Source organism: Ceratotherium simum, chromosome X (genome assembly GCF_057802395.1).
Source record: "Ceratotherium simum simum isolate JZ-2026a chromosome X, ASM5780239v1, whole genome shotgun sequence".
Taxonomy (NCBI): Eukaryota; Metazoa; Chordata; class Mammalia; order Perissodactyla; family Rhinocerotidae; genus Ceratotherium; species Ceratotherium simum.
Window position 1 is genome coordinate 29,602,804 of NC_141940.1, and position 24,181 is coordinate 29,626,984.

Below are 24,181 nucleotides of genomic sequence, written 5' to 3' on the forward strand. Positions count from 1 at the left end.
CAGGAGAAGACGGATATCCCAGCTCAAGCTAAGAGAGCAAATTTGCCCTTCCTCCGCCTTTTTGTTCTATTCAGTCCCTCAGTGGAGTAGATGATTTCAATTGGTGAAGGTGGTCTTCTTTACTCAGTCTACCAATTCAAATGCTAATCTCTTCTAGAAACACCCTCACAGACACATCCCAAAATAATGTTTTATCAACTATCTGGGCATCCCTTAGTGCAGTCAAATTGACACATACAATTAACCATCACACCCCCTCACCCCCACTCCAGGCAACATGGGGAATTTGAATGAGGAAAACTGAGCTTAAGATGCTAATATGAAAACTCAAATGAACACTGGTCAACTTACATACCGAAATGTTCAAAGGCTGTTCAAACCATTCTTGGACTGATGTCCATGGGAGCTGGGTTGATTGTGTAGTATCCACCTAACCCTGGGTCCAATGATGATGTTGAGAAAGGGGACAAAGTGTTGCCCTTCTTAGCATTGTGCCTGACAAACAGATAGATATTAAGACTTACACAACAATAATTATAACTCTTTTTTTCCTTTCTCCTTCCTCCATCATCCATTTTTCCATGCCAATACTCTCTCATTAGAGATATGACCTCATCCTTGCATCATTCTTCAAAATTAAGAATGGGAACACTTAACAGGATCTTTCTCAAGGTTGCCTCATATGCAGCTTATGAGGGTAAGCAGAACACGCCATCCCAAAATGTGCCATTTTGGCATGTGGATTGTTTTGAGCTGAAGGCAGTAGACTCAGGAAGAGCTGTTTACTTCTCCCTTAACTGCCTAAAAGAATTTAGATAGGGGGCCTGTACCAGGAAGAGAGCTATTACCAGAGACAACTTTTTATATCAGAAAGAATTACCTTCATGGCAGGGCAAACATTTGCTTACCAAACATTTGCTCTTCTCATCTTTCTGTGAATTGTCTTCCTCCTCCTTGAAGCCCCAGACCCCTACCCTGTTCTCCTTAGCTCAGGATGGTATATAAACCTCAAGTACCTGACTGCTGGGAGTGTATATTTTTATGGGGCTCCCATATGTATGAAATCTGTTTTCCTCTTGTTAATCTGTCTTATGTCAATTTGATTATTAGATCAGCCAAAGAACCTAGAAGGAAAAAAGAGAAAAGTTTTCCACCCCTACAATGGCATTCTAGGATTGTTGGCTTTAGAAGTGCTTTCAGTTACATGGTACCATTCCAGAGTTTTGAAAATTGCCTAAAATAACCTTCTCAGGCAAAGGTTGCAAGTTGGCAGCTGCCTCCTGTATCTGATCTGCAGACCTATTTTAGATGACTAGCACACTTTTGAATAAAACACATTTGAATTGATTGCCAAGATTTAAAAAATAGAAGGTTTCATATAAATATTTTTATTTCTGGCCAATCTTGACAAAGTGGAAAATCTTCCAGCCCCAGGCCCCCCACTCCCAACCAGAAAAACTGAGTTGGACCTGAATATTGGCCTCCCCATTTGCAGAAGACATATCCTTTCCCAGTTCACCACAGTCTCCACTCTGCTTGTTTGCCCTATTTTTGTTACCTGTCTGGCCCTGTAAGCATTTAGGTTTTCAATATTTGATCTTTTTTTTTATTGATGTTTTAATAGTTTTTAACATTGTGAAATTTTGGGTTGTACATTTTTGTTTGTCCATCACCATATATATGTCTCCCTTCACCCCTTGTGCCCACCCCCCACAGCCATTGCCCCTGGTAACCACAATACAGTTTTCTCTGTCCATGTATTGGTTTATATTCCACATATGAGTGAGATCATACAGTGTTTGTCTTTTTCTTTCTGGCTTATTTCACTTAACATAATACCCTCCAGGCCCATCCATGTTGTTGCAAATGGGACGATTTTGTCTTTTTTTTATGGCTGAGTAGTATTCCATTGTATATATATACCACATTTTCTTGATCCAATCGTCAGTCGAGGGACACTTAGGTTGCTTGCACTTCTTGGCTGTAGTGAATAATGCTGCAATGAACATAAGGGTGCATAAGCCTCTTTGGATTGTTGATTTCAGGTTCGTTGGATAGATTCCCAGTAGTGGGATGGCTGGATAATAGGGCATCTCTATTTTTAATTCTTTGAGGAATCTCCATACCGTTTTCCATAGAGGCTGCACCAGTTTGCATTCCCACCAGCTGTGTATGAGGGTTCCTGTTTCTCCACATCCTCTCCAACATTTGTTGTTTTATGTCTTGGTGATTATAGCCATTCTAACGGGCGTGAGGTGATATCTTAGTGTTGTTTTGATTTGCATTTCCCTGATGATTAATGATGTTGAACATCTTTTCATGTGCCTATTGGCCATCTGTATATCTTCTTTGGAGAAGTGTCTGTTCATTTCCTCTGCCCATTTTTTGATCGGGTTGTTTGTTTTTTTGTTGTTCAGTTGTGTGAGTTCTTTATATATTATGGAGCTCAACCCCTTGTCAGATGTATGTTTTGCAAATATTCTCTCCCAGCTGGTGGTTTGTCTGTTCATCTTGATTCTGGTTTCATTTGTCTTGTAGAAGCTCTTTAATCTGATAAAGTCCCACTTGTTTATTTTTTCTTTAGTTTCCCTAGACTGGGTAGGCATGTCATCCCAAAAGATTCCTTTATGACCAATGTCAAATAGTGTGTTGCCTATATTTTCTTCTGTGAGTTTTATAGTTTCAGGTCTCACCTTCAGGTCTTTGATCCATTTTGAGTTAATTTTTGTGAATGGTGATAGCAGATGGTCCACTTTCATTCTTTTGCACGTGGCTGTCCAGTTTTCCCAACACCATTTATTGAAGAGACTTTCCTTTCTCCATTGTATGTTCTTAGCTCCTTTGTTGAAAATTAGCTGTCCGTATATGTGTGGTTTTATTTCTGGGCTTTCAATTCTGTTCCATTGATCTCTGTGTCTGTTTTTGTACCAGTACCATGCTGTTTTGATTACTATTGATTTGTAGTATGTTTTGAAGTCAGGGATTGTGATGCCTCCTGCTTTGTTCTTTTTTCTTAGGATTGCTTTAGCTATTCGGGGTCTTTTGTTGCCCCATATGAATTTTAGTATTCTTTTTTCTATTTCCGTGAAGAATGTCATTGGGATTCTGATTGGGATTGCATTGAATCTGTAGATTGCTTTAGGTTTTTTAACTATGTTTATTCTTCCAATCCAAGTGCATGGAATATTTTTCCATTTCTTTATGTCATCATTGATTTCACTCAATAATGTCTTATAGTTTTCATTGTATAGGTCTTTCACCTCCTTGGTAAGATTTATTCCTAGGTATTTTATTATTTTTTATGCAATTGTAAATGGTATTATCTTTTTGAGCTCTCTTTCTGTTAGTTCGTTATTAGCATACAGAAATGCAACTGATTTTTGTAGATTGATTTTGTACCCTGCAACTTTGCTGTAGTTGTTGATTATTTCTAAGAGTTTTCCAATGGATTCTTTAGGGTTTTCTATATATACAATCATGTCATCTGCAAATAGTGAGAGTTTCACTTCTTCGTTACCTATTTGGATTCCTTTTATTGCTTTTTCTTGCTTAATTGCTCTGGCCAAAACCTCCAGTACTATGTTGAACAGGAGTGGTGAGAGTGGGCAGCCCTGCCTCATTCCTGTGCTCAGAGGAATGGCTTTCAGTCTTTCCTCGTTGAGTACGATTTTGGCTGTGGGTTTGTCACAAATAGCCTTTATTATGTTGAGGTAATTTCCTTCTATACCCATTTTGTTGAGGGTTTGTATCATAAATGGATGTTGTATCTTGTCAAATGCCTTCTCTGCGTCTATTGAGATGACCATGTGGTTTTTATTCTTTGTTTTGTTGATGTGATGTATCACGTTAACTGATTTGCGGATGTTGAACCATCCCTGTGTCCCTGGTATAAATCCCACTTGATCATGGTGTATGATCTTTTTAATGTATTGCTTTATTCGGTTTGCCAAAATTTTGTTGAGGATTTTTGCATCTATGCTCATCAGCGATATTGGCCTGTAATTTTCCTTCTTTGTATTGTCTTTGTCTGGCTTTGGTATCAAGGTGATGTTGGCCTGGTAGAATGATTTAGGAAGTGTTCCATCTTCCTCTACTTTTTGGAATAGTTTGAGAAGGATGAGTATTAAATCTTCTTTGAATGTTTGGTAAAATTCACTGGAGAAGCCATCTGGTCCTGGACTTTTATTTTTTTGGGAGGTTTTTGATTACTATTTCAATCTCTTTACTTGTGATTGGTCTATTCAGATTCTCCACTTCTTCTTGGTTCAGTTTTGGGAGGTTGTATGAGTCTAAGAATTTATCCATTTCTTCTAGATTGTCCAATTTGTTGGCATATAATTTCTCATAGTATTCTCTTATAATTCTCTGTATTTCCGTGGTATCCATTGTAATTTCTCAATCCTTGATCTTTTTGAAAAATAATTATTATGGAAAACATCCAGTGTATACAAAAGCAGATAAAATCATAAAATGAACCCTCATATCGCCATCACCCAGTTTCAACGATTGTCATTCACATCCAATCTTATTTCATCAATAGCCTTATCAATTCTCCAACACCTTTGCACTCAACCCATGATTATTTTGAAGCAATTTTAGACATCACATAATTTCATTAGTAAGTATTTCAGTCTGTATGTTTAAGTAATAACCATTTTTTATACACATAATTTCAGTATCATTATCACAGCCAGAAGACGGACAAGTCTTTACTACCATCAGATATCCACTATGCTTACTTTTAAAATTTCCCCTCCTTGCTATTCATCTGATTTCCTTTCTCTGTATTTGGGGAGAAAGGACAAATAGGAAGCATTGGTCTGGGAAAGTGGCGTGGAGAGTGGGGTGGAAACATGAATAGGACCCTCCAAATTGTAGACAACAATGCATTAAATGATTCTTTGTTTATATAACACATTGAATCCTTTACTTTCTTTTCCTGATTTTTTTTAAACATGCTTGATATCTTTTCAGCACTAGACCTAGTCTCAATACATTCATAAGGCTATCATAATTCTATAGATGGGACAACAGAGATATAACAGGTTAAGCAGCTTGTTCAAAGATAGAGAGAAATAATAGAGCTGCGGCAAGAACCCAGACCTCCTGCCTCCTAACCAGGCCTCTTTCCCTTACGCCATATAGGAAAGGTGAGACAACAGGTTATAATGGGATAATGGGAGACGATATGGAATCATAGTAGTGAACAATTCTGTGTGCTTATTCTGTGGCTAGGCATTGTGGGAGACAACTTACATATATTATATCATTTATTCCTCTCATCAATTCTACGACTTAATGTTCCCATCTTATAGAAAAGGATGATGAAACCATAGAGGTTAGGTAAATTTCCAAGGCACAAACAGCTAGGATATGGCAGATCTGGGATTAGAGGCCACATTGCACTAATGTGGCATTGCTGTGTTTGACCATTGTATTAAATTTGACAAAGCGTGGACTCTAGAGTCAGACAGACTTCACTTCAAATTCTCGCTCTCTTATTAGCTTTGTGCCAGTGGGCAACAGTCTCCTCCTCTTTAATGGTAATAACAGTACCTCACACTTAGGATTTATTTGAGCATCAAATAAGATCATTCAAGTAAATTACTTAGCACCTTGCTTGCCACAGAGTAAAGGCATAATAGATGTAAGCTACTAAGGGGGATTTATAACAGCACTATTTCCACCAATATGACCTAGTGAAAGAAAATTGTACTCCGTTCCCTACCCATCCCTTTGAATTAGTCACATCATATGCTACCTCAACAGTATGTGATTCAAGATCAATTTCTATTCACTTGATGTAGTTTTTAAGTGAAAGGGCATTCTAGTTCTAATTGTACAGATTTTAATTGTTTAAGGCAGAAAAGTTTTGCTTTGGAAGTTTGGAATCTCGTCTAACCGTAGCTAGATAGCTTCTCAGACATTGATCCTGTGGGGGATCAGAATTTGCCACCACAGGGCCAGCCCCATGGCGTAGCGGTTAAGTGCACGCGTTCCGCTGCTGGCGGCCTGGGTTCGGATCCCGGGTGCGCACTGGCGCACCGCTTGTCAGGCCACGCTGTGGTGGCATCCCATATAACGTGGAGGAAGATCGGCACGGATGTTAGCTCAGGGCCAATCTTCCTCGGCAAAAAGAGGAGGATTGGCATGGATGTTAGCTCAGGGCTGAGCTTCCTCACAAAAAAACAAAAAGAATTTGCCACCACAAAATGTGTCTCTTTGGCTTAATTTTTTGTGTATGTGAGGAAGATTGGCCCTGAGCTAACATCTGTTGCCACCCTTCCTCTTTTTGCTTGAGGAAGAGTGGCCCTGAGCTAACATCTGTGCTCATCTTCCTCTATTTTGGATGTGGAACTCCACCACAGCATGGCTTGAGGAGCAGTGTGTAGGTCTGCGCCCGGGATCCGAACCCATGAACCCCGGGCCATCAAAGCAGAGTGCGTGAACTTAACCACTACGCCAATGGTCCAGCCCCTGGATTAATTATTTTTAAGAACAAAAGACTCAGAAAGAAACTTTGACCTTCTCCCTAACTGCCTTAAAGAATTTAAGATAGAAGGCCTGTTCCAGGAAGGAGCTAATATCATAAAGTAACTATAGTATAATATGAATTACATATGGTAGACAGGGAGGAACCTAGCAAGGCCCATTTTATCAAAGTTCTTTCTCAGGTCCCGTTGTCTTTGCAAGGTATGGCAAACATTTGTTTACCAAACATTTGCTTTTTCATCTCTACGTGAATTGCCTTCCTCTCCTTTGAAGTCTCAAACCACGACCTCCAAAAACCTCTTTTGTGTTTGGCTGATGATGGTATTCAAGGTGGTGGCTTCAGCCATTTTGGTGAGTTACTCAGTTTTCCTGGGTTTCTCCCATGTATACATGTTATTATATTTGTTTTATTTTTTCTTGTTATTCTGTCTCATGTCAATTTATTTCTTAGACCAGCCAGAAGAACCTAGAGTGTAGAGGAATAGTTCTTCCTCCCCTACACGTGCATGCAAACCTGTCAAGTCATTGCCCAAATAAAGCACATTGTTGCTTCTGCCACTTCACAGTCATATCTTGTTCCTTGATCAGCTCTAAAATTCTTCTAACTTACTACAAGTGGTGATGAGGAAAGGGCAGGATTTTGGAGATTATCAAGAAATTGATATGGGGTCCACTCAGTCAATAAGACAGTCAATTGGCAAAATGATCTTGGTTGGGAAACAATCTGAAATGCCTCTGCATCAGTTTAGCATTGCATTTCTCTGTGCTATATTATACTCTATTTTTTTTCATGGTCTTACCCTGTGCCCCCTTAACCTGGCCAAGCTGTAGTGCCAGAATTTGAGTAAACTCATGACATTGGAAAGGACTTTTGGGGTGAGAGGTACAAGGCTGCTCAGTGAAGGAGATCAGCCTGCCTGGCTGGTTCCCCGCTAGAAGGTGCTAGACATTGTAAGACCTATGGGCCTAAATAGAAAAAAAAAGAGGAGTGTGCGCCTCTGGACTGAGGGTGGGCTGACTCTGACCTGATAATTGGCTATACTTGGAGATGCTTCCCACAGCCAGGCTGGTGATTTATGGTACTATAGGGGGAGCAGAATTTGCCACCCCAAAATATGCCTCTTTGGCATAAGGATTATTTTAGGTTGATAATTTTTAAGAACCAGCAAACACAGTAGAAGCTCTGAAAACTGAGTAGAAGTTACCCTTTTGTAAGAGACATTCACATTTATAAGGGAAATCTCCATTTGTAAGGATGTCTCTCTCTTTGTACCGGGAAGAAGGGGATGACTAAGTCTCTAGAAACTCTCATCAATGGAGAAGGCTCCCAACTTAAATCTGCATAACAACCTTACCCTTGTTTACTGTGCTTTTCCTGATAACCTCTCAAAACTAGCTACCCCCCACCCCAACATCTTCTTTTGCCTTTAGCTGGAGATGGTTTGTAAGGTGGTGGCTTGGGCCATTTTGGAGAGTTACTCAGTTTTCCTGGATTTCTCCCATGTATACACGAGGTATACATGTTATTAAACTTCTGTTTGTTTTTCTTCTGTTAACCTTTTATTACGGGGGGGGGGGGTCTCATCCAAGAACCTAGAAGGGTTGTGAAAGGTAAAATAAAATGGAGTCACTTACGTCAAGGAGTTTTAAAATGGAACTGGGAGGCCACGAAGGAAGTGGGCTTTATGCACATCCTCACCAAATGGAACCATGAACTTTCGAACTGGGCCAAACTTGCAAATAGTCTAAGGACTCTGCAAGAACACCTGCAACTTGCTACAGTACTACACTTTTGCTTAGTGATAGCCTTAGCAACCAATCATGTTTAGCCAAGATTAGTTGTCTGCTGCCCACACCAATCAAAATTCTTTGTAAACAAATTATGCAAGCATTCCCTTTTTGTCTTTAAAAACCCCTGACTTTTGCTCCCTAATGGGACACTGTTTGGGTTGCTACCCAAATCTGTGTACCCTATTGCAATTTTTTGATTCCAAATTAATGATTTGTCTCTTGAATTGGTTTCTTGTTTTTAGGTTGACAGAGTAGGGGGAAAATTATTTCTCCTCCCCTAAAGTACTCTGAGTCTAGAGGGTGCCCTTCTCCCTGTGGACTGCTATCGCAGGTAAAGGAGCCCACAAGGCAGAGATGGCAGGCCAAGGCCAGAACCTTAAGCACACCTGGAGGAGTCACCTTTGTAAACTGCTAGCCTGCCTCTGCTGTTGTCACACTTGGATCTGCTATTGAAGACGGCATCATTCTGGCCCCTCCCCAGAGGGATATTGAGACCCCAACCCTTGGGATGAGCTGGCTAAAGTGTTACTTGGACTGACTGCAAGGCAGAGAAGTTGATATTCCTGTCCCTCCCAGAAAGGAGCTGGCTGTTCTACTGAAGCTGGTGAGTGGGCTAACTGAGGTAAAGGCTGACATATTTACAATACCTGTTTCATAAAACAACTCTTACTGTATTTGCAAAATGTGTGGGGGGGCATCCATTAACATTTTCTTCAGACAAATACTGTATGATCTCACTTATATGTGGAATCTAAAAACAAACCAAACTCCTAGAAAAAGATCAGATTTGCGCTTAGCAGAGGCAGGGGCTGGGGGAGTGGGAGCTGGATGAAAGTGGTCAAAAGGCACAAACTTCCTGTTATAAGATAAATAAGTACTGGGGATGTAATGTACAACATGATGACTATAGTGAACACTGCTCTGTGGTACATTCGCAAGTTGTTTAGAGAGTAAATCCTAAGAGTTCTCATCACAAGGAAAAAAACATTTCTTTTTCTTTTTTGGTTTGTAACTGAATGAGATGACAGATGTTAATTAAACTGACCGTGGTAATCACTTCACAATATACGTAAGTCAAATTATTCTGCTGTACACCTTAAACCTACACAGTGCTGTATGTCAGTTATATCTCAAGAAAACTAGGGGAAAATTTCTTCGGGAAATTCATGCTGCAGAGTTTGGAAATAGCAGAGAACATGCTCTCTTTTTCCTTCTTTGGTTCTTGTGGCTCCTTTTCCCTGCAGAACCCCATTGAGAGAGCACTGCGCAAACCCGTGGAGGGAGGAAATCCACTCACCAAAGCTTAAGTTTTTCTTTTCTTCTGAGCTTGCTTTGCCTGCTTGAGAAAGCAGAGAGGCCTGGTCCTCCCGAGCCCCGGCCAGACCTGACCGTGAGCCCAGCCCGCGGCCTTAGGGTGCCGGCCCTCAGTGGCCTGCTTTGTTGGGCTGCTTTTCTGGACGCGCCCCCACCAGGCCTGCAGCCCTTTTCCCTCACTGCACTCACACACGACCTCTGCAGCAAAGCTAATAAACCCATCCTGATTTTTCCTTTTCTCTCTTTCTTTCTTTTCTTCTTCTTTTTTTTTTCTTTTTCCAAATTATCCTTTGATACAACTTAGACTTTTCTATGGTCTCAAAAAATCACCTTTTGATCCATTGACCCCTAAATTAGTCATCACCAACTGAGCAAATGAAAAAGTATTTCCAGTTGACACAGGTAAGAATCCAGCCTGAAGTAAGAGCCATCCCCCACTACCGACAACTTCCACACAACCCATCTCTTCACAACAGTCCCACAGAAAGGAAGAAAACATCTCTTAGGTGCTCGAAATTCCTCAAGAGAATATTCACTAATGCATTTGGTAGTTTCAACAATTTGAATGCGTGTGACATCCCCAAAGCACATGTTCGACTCTGTAATTCTTGCCTAACACTTCCACCTTTCTTTGGTCGGTGGAACTTTGTTTGAAATTGTTGTATTTTAGTTTGTTTCATGTTTTAGACATATTTCAAAGGTTGCAACACCCCTCCCATCTCCACCATAACTCACAACCTACTATGTTAGCAATATTTTCCAGCTGACATATCAAAGAATTCCAGAAAATTATAATTTAGGGCCACCACTCCTTATATCGCTTTGCCAAACACTTAAAAACAACAGCAAGAGAGGGCTTTTTTTCTATGGAGCTGTGGGGGCGTCCCTTTTCTCCTCATCCAGGTCTGGAGGCCAAGATTGGCCCTTGAAGATCATTGTTGGGGCTGCCATGTGCTGGGCAGCCTTGTTTTCCTGCCTCAGACATTCATAGTTGCCAGGAGCCCCTATTTGGTATACATCAGGCTAGGGCCTTAAGTTGCAGCACTGGGCATTGGAGCCTCTGGCTTTCCTTGGACACTGCCAGACTCTCATGAGCTGATCCTAGCCTAGGGTGCCCCAAAAGTAGCTTGGCCTCCTGCCTGCCCCACAGGCAAGGATGTATGCACACCCAGAAATTGGTGTGACTCTGAGTGAGTGGGGCCTCTTATCTGCCCTCCTACTAAACAACTGCTTTCGTCCCAATGAATGTTACCAGGAAGAGGGAGTCCAGAAGTGGGGACTTCTGTTGCAGAAGGGGCATCGAGGTCACCTAACTTGTCGGGAAGCTCACCATTTTTCACTGCCTGGATTAACTTGAGTGCCAGCCAGGTAGCTCCATCCATCAGCCCATAGCTATGTCTTCTGCACAAGGTCTTGTACAGGATTTTGAGGTGAGGGTTGGTGACAAAGCTCCGTGAGAGGGTGCTGGAGAAGAAGTGCCACAGGCATCAAGGCAAGAAAGTCAGACCAGACACTCAGTACACTGGCCGCAAGCACAAGCCCCACTTCTAAGCAATTAGCTGTGTGAGGGAGGAAGAAATTTTCCTCTTCCCCTCTAGGTTCTTCCGGCTGGTAAATTGACATGAGACAGATTTAGAGGAGAAAATCAAAATTTAATAACATGTATACATGGGAGAAACCCAGGAAAACTGAGTAACTCCCCAATGGCTGAAGCCACCACTTTAAATACCATCTTTAGCTAAAGACAAAAGAGGATGTTGGGGGCAGTGGTTTGGGGACTTCAAAAGGGAGGAAAGCAATTCACATGGAGAGGGAAAAGCAAATGTTTGGTAAATAAATGTTTGCCATGCCTTGCAGAGACAGTAGGAACTTGGAGAAGACTCTGATCTCCAGGCCCTGCCAAGTATCCCCCACCACACTTAGCCTATATTCTTTGTAAATACCTCTGGGGATAGCTCTATTTCTGTTACAGGCCATTTGTCTAAATTCTTTTAGGCAGTTAAAGAGGAGGTGACAAGAAAAATTGCCTGAGTCTTCTGTTTCTTAAAAATAATCAGCCTAGGCTCCGGCCCGGTGGCCTAGCGATTAAGTGCGTGCGTTCCGCTTCAGCGGCCCAGGGTTCGAGGTTCATATCCTGGGCGCAGACTTACCGCTCATCAAGCCATGCTGAGGCGGTGTCCCACATGGAAGAACTAGAAGGACCTACAACTAGGATATACAGCTCTGTACTGGGGCTTTGGGGAGAAAAAAGAAAAAGAGGAAGATTGGCAACTGGTGTTAGCTCAGGGCCAATCTTCCTAAAAAAAGAAAAAATCAGCCTAAAATAATCTTCATGTTAAAGAGACACATTTTGGGGTGACAAATTTTGTTCCCCTTCAGTTGCATCCAATGGGACAGTCTACACAATTGTGAGCTGTGCCATCCAGCCCAGGTACTTTCCTCTGGAAAGTTTTCTACATTGAAGTGCCAACTTCATCAGCTGACAAAATAAAGTTTTAGAAAAGTTCTGAAGTTCTAAAAGTGTTTTCTTCACTAAAGAAAGTTCTGAGAGCATCTTATTTTTTTCTAAAAGCAGTAAACCACTTTCTGTGGAAAAAAAAACGAAACAGTGGGAGGACGAGGCACTTGGACTTATGCTATACCCTCCCCATCAGTCTCAGCTGAATTAAATAGACATTAGTTGCTCATCTGATGTAGCCTATGTGTGAATTATTCCCTCATTCCAATGCTTAAATATTTATAAATTCACCCCCCATGCCAAGAGCTTATGCTTGGGCTTGGTTTTAAGTAATTTAGTATAATTGAACTTCTTGGTCCATTAATTTGATTAATTTCCACTTCAGACTCAACCCCAAGGTGACTCGACTCCACACAGAAGTGTTACCTAAAGGGTATATATATATATATATTCAAATGTTTCTCTGAGTTCTGTGAGTTGCTCTAGCAAATTAATTGACTCTGAGAAGCAGGTTGTGGAAATCTCCAATTTAGAGCCACTTGGTTAGAAGCACAGGTAACAATATAGACATGGAAATGTCTTCTGAAGTGGTGGGTAGGTAGTCATGTGGGACCTAGCCCTTAACCTGTGGAATTGAGTTAAATTTGTGGGACACCTGGTCAGTGTCCGCTGAGAAGTGGAGAATTGCTTGGTGGTGTGGAAAAACCCCACACATTGGAACAGCGTATTATGCAATCACTTAATCAAAGCTTACAAAAACATTTTTTAAAATGTAGGAAATGCTTGTGATGAAGTGTTAGATAACATAGATAAATATCAGATAATATGTGGAATACAGTACTTGCAACAGAAATTACAGGATAAAAAACTGAAAAGATAGTTTTCATTATCACCCTTGGATGTTAGACAAGGTTATATTTGAGGTTAATTTCCTCCATTTTTGGCTTCTTCATACTTTCCATATAAATCACAATGATAATGTGTTACTTTTGTTACTGAGGGGAAAGTAGTTATTTGGGGAAGGCCAATAAGAACTCCTACCCATGGGGCTGGCCTGGTTTATAGTGGTTAAGTTTGCACGCTCCGCTTCGGTGGCCTGGGGTTCATACGTTCTAATCTCAGGCACCAACCTATGCACCACTCATCAAGACATGTGTGGGAGCGTCCTATAAACAAACAAACAAAAAATACAGGAATATGGGCACAGATGTTAGCTCAGGGCTAATCTTCCTCAGCAAAAAGGAGGATTGGCAATGCATGTTAGGTAAGAGCCAATCTTCCTCACACACACAAAAAAAACTCCCACCCAAACTTCAAGGGTCATCTTAAAGTCCACATCTTTAAAGTATGTTTCCAGATTTGTACTTAATGTAACTTCTACCTTCTTTAAGATCCCATATTATTGCTTTATTACTCACGTGTGGCATTTGCCTTGTTCCAGAATATATGTGATTTTTAACTCATGTATTTTCTTTCTTTCCATGACTTGCTTACGTCTTTGGCCCCTGTTTACAGTACATGGACACTGAATTAAACAATTACACACACCCTCCACACAAACACAAATGATAGGGAGAAAAAGGATGACAACTATGAAGAAGGAGAAAAAAACAGGAGAGAAGAGCGTTCGCAATTAAGAGAAGACGTCCAGGCTGGTGCCAGAGACAGTGCTTGAGACAGAGAGGAGAGGGTGTTGCTGATCTGTTTCTCAACCCGCACCTAAGACCACCAAGTAAATGCCAGACCCTTTCCGGGAAGATCTTTGCTACCTCAGAGTTTGTCACTCAGGAAAGCCACATGGGCTGGGAGGAAAATAAGAGGATGGAGCCAACACCAGATATAGGGATGAAAAGACATGTTGTCTTGAGTTTCCTTCAAATTATCGCAACAAGAAGAGGAGAATGAGTGGGGAGGGGAGGAGGATAAAAGGAAAGAAAGAAGGGAGGGAGGAAGAGAGGGAGGGAGGGAGGGATGAAAAACAAGGATAGATGAAGCAAGTTTGACAAAATCCTGATAAAGATTGAAGCTGGATGATGATTTTTATGGGAGTTCATTACAGTACTCTTTCTACTTTTGTGTGTGTTTGAAAATCTTATGCTAAAAGATATTTTTAAAAACAAAAAGTCAAACTCCTTAACCACAAATGACAATAAAAAAAATCCCTTATGTTTTTACTCAGTTAAAATTAATAAAGTACCTTTCCATACTTCATTCTAGCTTCACAAGAATTCTGTGAATCTCAAGACATGAAAACCAAGCAAGTGTCCATCGATGAATGAAAGGATAAAGAAGAAGATTGCAGGGGGTATATATATAATGGGATATTATTCAGCCCTGAGAAAAGAGGAAATCCTGCCATTTGCAACAACATGAATGAATCTTGAGGACATTATGCTAAGTGAAATTAGCCAGACAGAGAGACGAAAGGAAGGAAGGAAGGAAAGAAGGAAGGAAGGAAGGAAGAAAGGAAGGAAGGAAGGAAGGAAGGAAGGAAAGAAGGAAGAAAAAGTATTCTGGAAATGATTATCTTTATTTTAGCAACAGTAGTAGTAATAATAGTCACCCTATTTTACAGTTGGGAGACTGAAGCTCAGAGAGATGAGGAGGCTTGCTCAGTGTCACGTGACAAGAACAAGGGGCCAAAGTTCTTGCTATGAGGAGGAAACCAGAAGAACAATGCTGTGCGCTGAAACCAGCTTCAGGTGTTCCAACTCCAAAGCCTGGCTTCTTTTCTCAAATCCCTGGTCTTCTGTATTTTTGCAGGGGGGTGGTTAGTGCCATCATGTACCCCCTTGATTATCTGATGGAAGGTGCACACATGCTTAAAATTACAGTACGTACAGATTTTACATTCAAGTTCCAAGAGGCTCACGATCTCTGATGGCCGACCACGGCCTCCAAATCAGGAACCCCACGTCTGGACAGTGTGCCCCACCCCAATCACTGCAATGACCGGAGCCAAGTACCACCCTAGACACTCTCCCCCTCTACTCCACATCCTAAGACACTGCTTTCATTAAGTCACTGCCCCTGACCAAAACCTGTACAGTGATCCAAGCCCAAATACAGGCATTCTAACTCCTTCCATAACTTTGGCCCCAATCCACCTTTTCAACTACTCACCCACAAGAGTGTTACCCTCAGGCTCTCCCTCCAGCGCCCTCTCAAAGTCACACTTTACATGCACTCACTCTTCTGGCCACCCTGGCTGTGCTGGGGTTCCCTGAGACAAGCTTGCACTGGGTTCCTCCTGGGACTGCTCACACCACTTTTTCCTTTCTTTCTTTTTTTCTTTTTTTGAGGAAGATCAGCCCTGAGCTAACATCCGTTACCAATCCTCCTCTTTTTGCTGAGGAAGTTTGGCCCTGGGCTAACATCTGTGCCCACCCTAGTCTACTTTATATGGGACGCCGCCACAGCACGGCTTTATAAGCGGTGCATCGGGGTGTGAGCCCAGGATACGAACCTGTGAACCCCAGGCCACCAAAGCGGAGCACACAAACTTAACCGCTACGCCACCGGGCTGGCCCCACACCACTGCTTTTAACTGGGATTCCCTGCACAGCTCAGGCTCTGCCAATGTCTGACCCACCCTGTGAGGTGCAAAGGACACCTTATTACCCATAAAAGCAAAACCTGCTTCTACCACGGGTTGCTAAGAACAAAGTGTCTTCAAAGGTTTGAACCCCGGCATACTTCCACCGAGCTGTGTAACCTCGGGAAAGTCAGTGAACCTCTCTGAGCCTCCATTTGCTTGGTTAGGCACTAAAGAGAGTGACAGCCCCCTCCTCAGGGGAGGGCTGTAAGGTTGATTAGCCAGGCCCTGGTGCACGGTGAGATGCCACGTGATGTCACCAGCATGAGCAGGCACAGCTATGTGGTGCTCCACAGACTCTCATATCCACTTGGGAGCAGAGGCTACACTCCACGGCTGGCATCTTCAGTCACAGTGTGGGCCTGTGTCCAGACGGACCCCACTCAAGCTTGACCCCTTAACTCCAGCATCAGCTCAAGTAGTCTGAGCCTTCACCATGGGCCTTATACTTGTATTAATTCAGGTAAATTTCACAACATCACAGTTTGGTACCATCAGGGTTCCCATTTTACAGCTGTGGCACCCGAGGCACAGAGAGGTCAGCTGACTCGCCCAGGGTCACAGAGCAAGTAAGTGGTGCGGCTGGGCAGTCTGCCCCCATGCTGTGGGGCCTCCTGCCCCGGGGTGGGCCGATCTGCCTCCCCAGATTGTGAGAACCGACAGCACAAAGGCCACGTGGGCCTTCACAGCCCTCCCCACATTGCTGCCCTGTATACGCAGCAGCCAACATAGGCTGACTGCCTGAAGCACGTCTACGTACAGAAAGACCCGGTAGGAACATGATTTTCACAAGAAAACATCATCTCGGCAGGGCCCACACTCAGGTGATAAGGATCTCTATCTCCTCTCATGGGCCCTCATGAAAAATAATTACTAAAAAGGTGGAAGTAGGAAATGGGAGGCAACATGGTATGGTCATTTATAAAGATCTTTTTAATCGTCTCTATTAATCTTCCCACAACCCCATGTGTTAGGTTCTATGGTTATCTCCACTTGGCAGATAAGAAAACTAAGGCGAAGGGAGAATAAGCAACTCAGGTTAGTGTGGGGGCCCAGGGCAGGCTGCCCCAAAATATCCCACAAGGGCATATTGATGGTTTTGAACTCAAGTTACTTGAGAAGCAGCCAATGCTAAAAGGGGATTGCCCCCTCCTCTCTCGGTTCCCCTGAAAGCAGGAAATATATCTTCCATGTGAAAGGTACTCTCCTGGCACCAGGAGATGGAGACATCCTGATCACCAGAGCTAGGGAATTCAGGGCCGGAAGCCTGTGTAAACAAACCTTGTTACTTCTACTAGTAGTACCTCTAGCCTAGACTCTGCTTAAATTCCTTACTAATTACATACCCCAAACCTGAGTTTCTTTGTCCTGACACTTCCTCACAACTTCAGTGTTTCTTTGTGTCAAAAGATAGAAGACCAGCTTGCTTTGCCCATCTCGGAGAACATCATTGTTATGATCTCCAATACGTACCAATTAAATTGGCTTTTCTCCTGTTGATCTGGTCCTGTGTCGGTTTTATCATTAGTCAAGAGGAGTAGAAGGGGGAATTTCCCCCTCTCGGACAAACCCCAACCCCCAGCTCCCGTTCCTGGAGTCCCGGGGAGTACGGCCGGCTCTGACTTCAGCCTCATTGCAAAAACTCAGAGCAAGCAACCTCCTCGCTAATCATACTAGTTTGATTATTATTCCCTGCTTACTACTGGCTGCTGGATACGCAGGGCTGGGCCAAGAGATAGTCTCCAAACATTTCTACAACGTCTACGGAGCTAGCGTGAGGTCTCTGGCTTACCCTCCGCAAATCGGCTGGCACAATCCAGCACAGCCCCTTCTTCCTCGGGGAAGACCCCCCACTAAGTCGGGAGTAGCCAGCTAAATGGCAAAGTGGAGTCCCAAGTTCTGCTCTCACGCATGCTCCCTACCAGCCCCCTTCTCGCAGGCACACCCTCCCATTTGTTGGCCAAGCCCCTGCCGCATGCGCACCTCAGCCGACCAACACCCGGCAACCGGTAGCAAGCCCACAGAGAGCGCCCACTCAGATACGCTCTAGCCTGGCTAGACGCTACAGCCCGACTAGAGACAGAAGAGCCTTGGAGGAGCCGGATCGCAGGCCGCCGCTCTAGCCTTGAGCCATGGATCGCCGCGCAGAATCCGCAGAAGTGCACAGCCTCTTCGACAGCCTCTTCGACAGCACTCGGGACCTGGAGCCTCCACAGCAGTGCAGCGACGATGTCACCGGCATCCTCAGCGTGGGAGTCGACGAGGACCTGGAAGAAGTGCATGGTCAGTGGTGGTGGGGCAGGTCCTTCGGGCAACTCCAAGAAACGAGCGTTCCCTGGGAGAGGCGAGCAGACAGGACACCCCTCAGATGCAGCCCCTCACCTCCTTCTTCCAGCAGCCTGGGCTCCAACGCCCTGATCTTGCTCTTTGGGTTTCCTCCTTTGCAGAAGCGAAACCTGTAGAGCTCTCGCTTATTGGAGAGGGAGGAGAAGAGGGAAAAGGGATACAGGCCGAGCCTGAGCAGGGAGCTGCAGCAGCAGAAGGAAAAGAGGCAGGAGACGAAGGAGAAGGAGAAGAAAAAGAAGACGGCGACGTTGGCGCACGAGCTCCCAGCCCCATGGAAGTGGAAAACTGCGAGGCCGCCGGCGATAGCGGCCGAGAACCAGGAGAGCAGGGGCAGGACGAGCAGCCCTCGCAGGCCGCCGTCGAGTGTCTACTGCCTGCTCTTGGAGACAGGCAGCAGCCGGGCCGCCGGGCCATGTTCACCCCGGTGCAGCTGTGGGAGCTGGAGGGCATTTTCCGTCGCACTCCGTATCCCGACTTGTCGATGCGGTAAGCCGATTGCTCTGGTTCGCGCTCAGCTGGGGCTGGTCCAGGGCGGCCTTTGGCTCTCTCCTCCCCTCCTGAACTAAAAGCCACCTGGGGGAGTCCCGGCTGCCAGCCCCCCCCACCCCCCCGGCCCTGCACTTGGGTTCTAGGGTGGGGGCGAGGGCTATGCCTATGGGGAGTCAAGGTAAATATTTTCATTCAGGATTTAAATAAATCAAGTCGGGAAACTTTGCTGCCCTTAATATAAAAAACGTTCGGTTGGAACCGGGGCAGGGGTACAGGGGAGTAGCCTGAGGCAGGGGGAAGCAAATGCAGGATTGGATGGGGCCTTTACCTAACCTTTCGATAATGTCTTCTTCATGGAGTATTTTTCCGTTGCTTTTTATGTTTTTAAATACTGCGTTTGAACATTATTGATCTTGATTAGTGATTTTTCTGCCTGCCCTTAAGTTTAGTTCTCGAGAGAAAACTGTCTCTAAAGCAAGCCTCAGGCTAGATATAGGAGAATAGTGGATGGGGCGGGGGCGGGGGGGGAATGGGTGGTAAAAAAAAAGTTAAAAATAAGCACAACCAAAGAAGGAACAGCAGAGAGTTTGTGTCATCCTTTAGCATCTCCTAGGGCTGTACTGCAACCTGTTCATCACTGATAGATGGATGGAGGATAGATACAGGATAGATGATAGATAGATAGATAGATAGATAGATAGATAGATAGATAGACAGACAGACAGAGAGAACATGCTATTTTAAGGTTCTAATTTAATCCATAAAATGAGTAAGGCCAATGATTGAAAGTTGGTAGAGATGTATCCTCAGTCAGGGATTTTTATTCATTTTGAAGTTGGTAACACTCAAAGAAGCTGTGAACTAGAACTTCACGTGTTCTTGGGAACTGGGCCTCCTTCACCCTTGATACCCGGCTTTCCTTCAGTGCCTTGTCAACTTAAGTTCACTGCAAATCCTGAAATGGTGTGAGTTTTCCTACTGCAGGAATTGGTTCCTAAAACAAGCCACTGACATTTCCCTGAAAGAAAGATGTTTAAATAAGAATGAAATAACATCCTAGATTTAATTTAATCCGCAACCCCCAATACTGAACACTGAACACTTTTCTCCCCTCAGACAGGAGCTTGCTAGACGCATGGATGTGCCTGAGTCCAGGGTGAAGGTCAGTAAACCCGAAAAAGGCAATCTGGCAGGGCAGCCATTCTAACACCCGCTTCAGGACTTGGACATCTTTGTCCTACACATTCTCTCGTTTCTGTGTTTTTGTTGCCTTTTCCATGTTTGGGAAATGAGTTTTGACCTTGGGGGTCTTGGTGGGTGGGAAAATGGGATAAGTAAACAGCAGCTTTTGGAAATTGCCCATCACCAGAAGGAACATGATTGCCTAAAGGAAAATCAAGTATCATAGTACACTATTCCTTGTATACAAAGATATATACGTATTTCTCTCTCTCTCTACATATGTATATAAACACATACACGTATATAGTTCAACTCCTTCTAACACTGGTATCCTTTAGGTAACACTTGTGTCTGGAGTCACATTGTGGTTAAGTCTGAAATGGAAATTATTCAAATTAATGCACCAAGAAGTTCCATTACACTAAATTACTTAAAGCCAAACATAAGCTCTTTCTATAAGGAGTGAATTTATAAATATGTAGGCATGGAAGTGAGGGAATAATTTACGCATAGAACACAGCAGATGAGCAACTAATGTCTGTTTAGTTCAGCTGAGACTGATGGAGGCGAGAGCATAGGTCCAAGTGCCTGGTCCTCCTGCTGTTGTTTTTAAGTGTCTGATAAAGCAATGTAGAGAATGGCGGCCCTAAATTTTAATTTCCTGGAATTCTTTGATAGGTCAGCCTGAAAACATTGTTAACATAGTAGATTGTGAGTTATGGTGGAGATGGAGGGCGTGTTGCAACCCTTGAAATATGTCTGAAACACGAAAAAAACAAAACTACAACAATTCCAAACAAAGTTCCACCGACCAAAGAAAGGTGGAAGTGTTAGGCAAGAATTACAGAGTCGAACATGTGCCTTGGGGATATCACACGCATTCAAATTGTTGAAACTACCAAATGCATTAGTGAATATTCTCTTGAGGAATTTCGAGCACCTAAGAGATGTTTTCTTCCTTTCTGTGGGACTGTTGTGAAGAGATGGGTTGTGTGGGAGTTGTCGGTAGTGGGGGATGGCTCTTAGTTCAGGCTGGATTCTTACCTGTGTCAACTGGAAATACTTTTTCATTTGCTCAGTTGGTGATGACTAATTTAGGGGTCAATGGATCAAAAGGTGATTTTTTGAGACCATAGAAAAGTCTAAGTTGTATCAAAGGATAATTTGGAAAAAGAAAAAAAAAAGAAGAAGAAAAGAAAGAAAGAGAGAAAAGGAAAAATCAGGATGGGTTTATTAGCTTTGCTGCAGAGGTCGTGTGTGAGTGCAGTGAGGGAAAAGGGCTGCAGGCCTGGTGGGGGCGCGTCCAGAAAAGCAGCCCAACAAAGCAGGCCACTGAGGGCCGGCACCCTAAGGCCGCGGGCTGGGCTCACGGTCAGGTCTGGCCGGGGCTCGGGAGGACCAGGCCTCTCTGCTTTCTCAAGCAGGCAAAGCAAGCTCAGAAGAAAAGAAAAACTTAAGCTTTGGTGAGTGGATTTCCTCCCTCCACGGGTTTGCGCAGTGCTCTCTCAATGGGGTTCTGCAGGGAAAAGGAGCCACAAGAACCAAAGAAGGAAAAAGAGAGCATGTTCTCTGCTATTTCCAAACTCTGCAGCATGAATTTCCCGAAGAAATTTTCCCCTAGTTTTCTTGAGATATAACTGACATACAGCACTGTGTAGGTTTAAGGTGTACAGCAGAATAATTTGACTTACGTATATTGTGAAGTGATTACCACGGTCAGTTTAATTAACATCTGTCATCTCATTCAGTTACAAACCAAAAAAGAAAAAGAAAAGAAATGTTTTTTTCCTTGTGATGAGAACTCTTAGGATTTACTCTCTAAACAACTTGCGAATGTACCACAGAGCAGTGTTCACTAGAGTCCTGTTGTACATTGCATCCCCAGTACTTATCTCACAACCGGAAGTTTGTGCCTTTTGACCCTTTCATCCAATTCCCCCTCCCCGCCCCCTGCCTCTGCTAAGCACAAATCTGATCTTTTTCTAGGAGTTTGGCTTTTTGTTTTTAGATTCCACATATAAGTGAAATCATACAGTATTTGTCTGAAGAAAATGTTCATGGAGGTTCCCCCCTATTTTGCAAACACAGTAAGAGTTGTTTCATGAAACTAGAATTGTAAATATGGACCTGGTATCAGCCTTTACCTCGGTTAGCCCGATTTGCATTTTGGTTATGTTTATGCAGATCTGACCAGTGGTACACTTGGACCCCCCAAATGAGCTCTATTACAGTGGCTTTTTTAGGCTATATATTCATGCAGCAGAAGGAGCCAAACACTGAGATGGGAGAGTGAAAATAAGGCAACAGGCAGAGAGAGGAGGCACTTTGCCTCATGTAAAATTTGCAGACTGGGAATGTCCAAAAGTATTAAACGCAACGGGATTCCGTTAACTAGGATGCTGAGGGGACAGTGTAGTCTAAAGGACAGGTTTTATTTCTAGTTGTGAATAGCCTCAGGGAGGAGCCATTGTGTGACCCCTCACCCGCGTGGTTGTCGACTATCTTCCTAAACTACTGGTTCCACCTTCTTGCCTTAAGAATAAGGGATGAGAAGGGGAGCTCCTGGTTGAGTAGCAGGGCCAAGGGGGCCCCGCCATGCCGGGCAACAGCGGCTTCCGTCCAGGGTCCTGGAACTGTAGCCAGAACACAGTGAGCTGACCTGGTCCTGAGCCCAGGAAGGTTTGGAGGGTGGGGCAGATTGGAGCATGCAGAATTGACAGCGGTGACAGTGGTATGCCTCTTTCCCTCCAAACTCTTGGCTGGGCAAAGATTTTAAGAGATTTAGTAAATTTGGGACTTTAGTAAAGTGGGCCCAAATTGAGTTAGTTAGTCTAAGCATTCCTTTCCCCTAAACTCTGAGGTATTAAGGCAGTGCCCAGGGTTTCAGCTATACTCGTGTCCCAGGAAGTCAAACCGCAAACTCCCTGGGCTACTCATGAGCAAGCCTCACTCGCGATGCCATCCTTTTAACTATTTAGTGGTTTCAGAGGATGAATGACCCTTTAGTCATCCTTGAAGGGAAGCTTTGTTGAACAATCCAACACACTCCCATTGATTATTTACTGTGCACTGAAGATGGGCTTTTCGAAATGGAGGCTGTTCCCCTCAGTATGACTTTAACAGACGCCTGCTTTTTACCATGCTGAGCTTAGTGGCAGCTGGACAGCTGACGGTCAGCTGTCAGGACACAGACATAGCAGGCATAGCAATCACAGCAGGGACGGGGCACAGTTCCTCAACTACACCCGCATCTAAGAGCGGGGAAAATAAGATTAAAGGTGGGAGGAGAGAGACGAAGCAATACCCCAAGCCAGAGCCTGGCACATGGGCAGTGCTCACTGAGGGGGAGCCGAAGCGGGGGCCGTGGTGGTAACTTTCCTAGGGTATTTTCGCAAGAAGGAAATAGCTTCTCCTGGTGCAGTTTAAAATCTTAAGGGCACAGAGAGTTGCCTGCTGTGTTTTTTTCATGACATTAACTGCTCAATGTACTAAACCAATCCCTTTTTCTCTCTGGTTGAAGGTTTGGTTTAAGAATAGGAGGGCCAAGTGGAGGCGCCGGCAGAGGGCCTTAACATTCAGAAACATGCTGCCCGTGGCCCTGGGCCTCCCCATCATCATAACCTTGGGCGGATCCAGAAGTGCCATGCTGACTCAGGCTCCGGATTGCATGTGGGTTCTTTGGCAGCCACTGCCACTGGGGCTGCCTCTGCTGCCCGTGTCTCCCTTTCCTCCTCTGTTCTGGCCTCCTCCACCCTGGCTTCTTCCACCTTTCCTTCCCTGTGGCTGCCGTCGGCGTGCGGCATGGCCTGGTCCCTTACCATCAGTGGACCTTTTGTAGTCCACGTTTGCTAAAGGATGGTGTCTGTGCTTTTTTCAAAGCGCTCTTGAGCCAGATTCAAATTCTGCCTCCCTCCCCATCAAGAGCAGTTCACCAAATGCCTGCTAAATGTGTTAAAGTGTGAAGTCATTGACCCACTATTTTAGGAGCACGTTTTGTGTTTTCAATAAAGTTGTGAATTCTCTGCGTATTTGTTTTGTGTGTCACATGGGGTTAGTAAATTTGATGGAAATTGCTAAGAAGATGCCATTAGAACCGAAGGCCAAGGAGGCTTCCTTTCATGCATAGATATCTCTGAGTCACCATCGGTAGGCCACGCACATCTCAGAAGTTTCCCAAGTGCCCGTGGCAGGTTCACACAGACCCAGCCCTTCCCTTCCACCCTCTCCCCCAACACCCTGTCCTCCCCGGACCCTGGCCCATTGGGACCACGTAGATGTGTAAGACGGAGTGGCATGAGTCCCTAATGAGAGAACAGTGTGTTTCATGGCAGGCCTGAGCCCCATTCTCGGTGAGGAGCTCAGGCACAACAGAGGACTCTAAGGGAAACTTCCTAAGAGGCTCCTCACAGGGCTTTATGGAGAAGTGGGAGCCGGCCCTTCACCTGCTGCTCTCCAAGTGCCGTTCACCACCATCCCTTTTGTGGAGGGGACAAGGGGATGGAAACCATTCTAGC

At 44.2% G+C, this 24,181-nt stretch overlaps 1 protein-coding gene and 1 non-coding gene across 3 annotated transcripts; both read left to right on the plus strand.

Annotated features, from left to right (window-relative positions):
• Nucleotides 1-10,451: 10,451 nt before the first annotated feature.
• Nucleotides 10,452-10,584, plus strand: LOC147911788 (small Cajal body-specific RNA 20). The gene has a single exon (XR_015550759.1).
• A 7,024-nt stretch (nt 10,585-17,608) lies between these two features.
• On the plus strand, nt 17,609-23,646 carry RHOXF2B (Rhox homeobox family member 2B). 2 transcript variants are annotated; one of them, XM_087427724.1, is made up of 4 exons: nt 17,609-17,933; nt 18,098-18,482; nt 19,602-19,647; nt 23,188-23,646. In XM_087427724.1, exons 1-4 carry the CDS (start codon nt 17,783-17,785, stop codon nt 23,503-23,505), a joined length of 900 nt encoding a protein of 299 aa, XP_087283850.1. In that variant the 5' UTR covers nt 17,609-17,782; the 3' UTR covers nt 23,506-23,646. The 2 variants fall into 2 exon arrangements, with proteins under 2 accessions (XP_087283850.1, XP_087283851.1); XM_087427725.1 differs by lacking the exons at nt 19,602-19,647; nt 23,188-23,646 and having other exon boundaries at nt 18,098-18,486.
• The last annotated feature ends 535 nt before the right edge of the window (nt 23,647-24,181 follow it).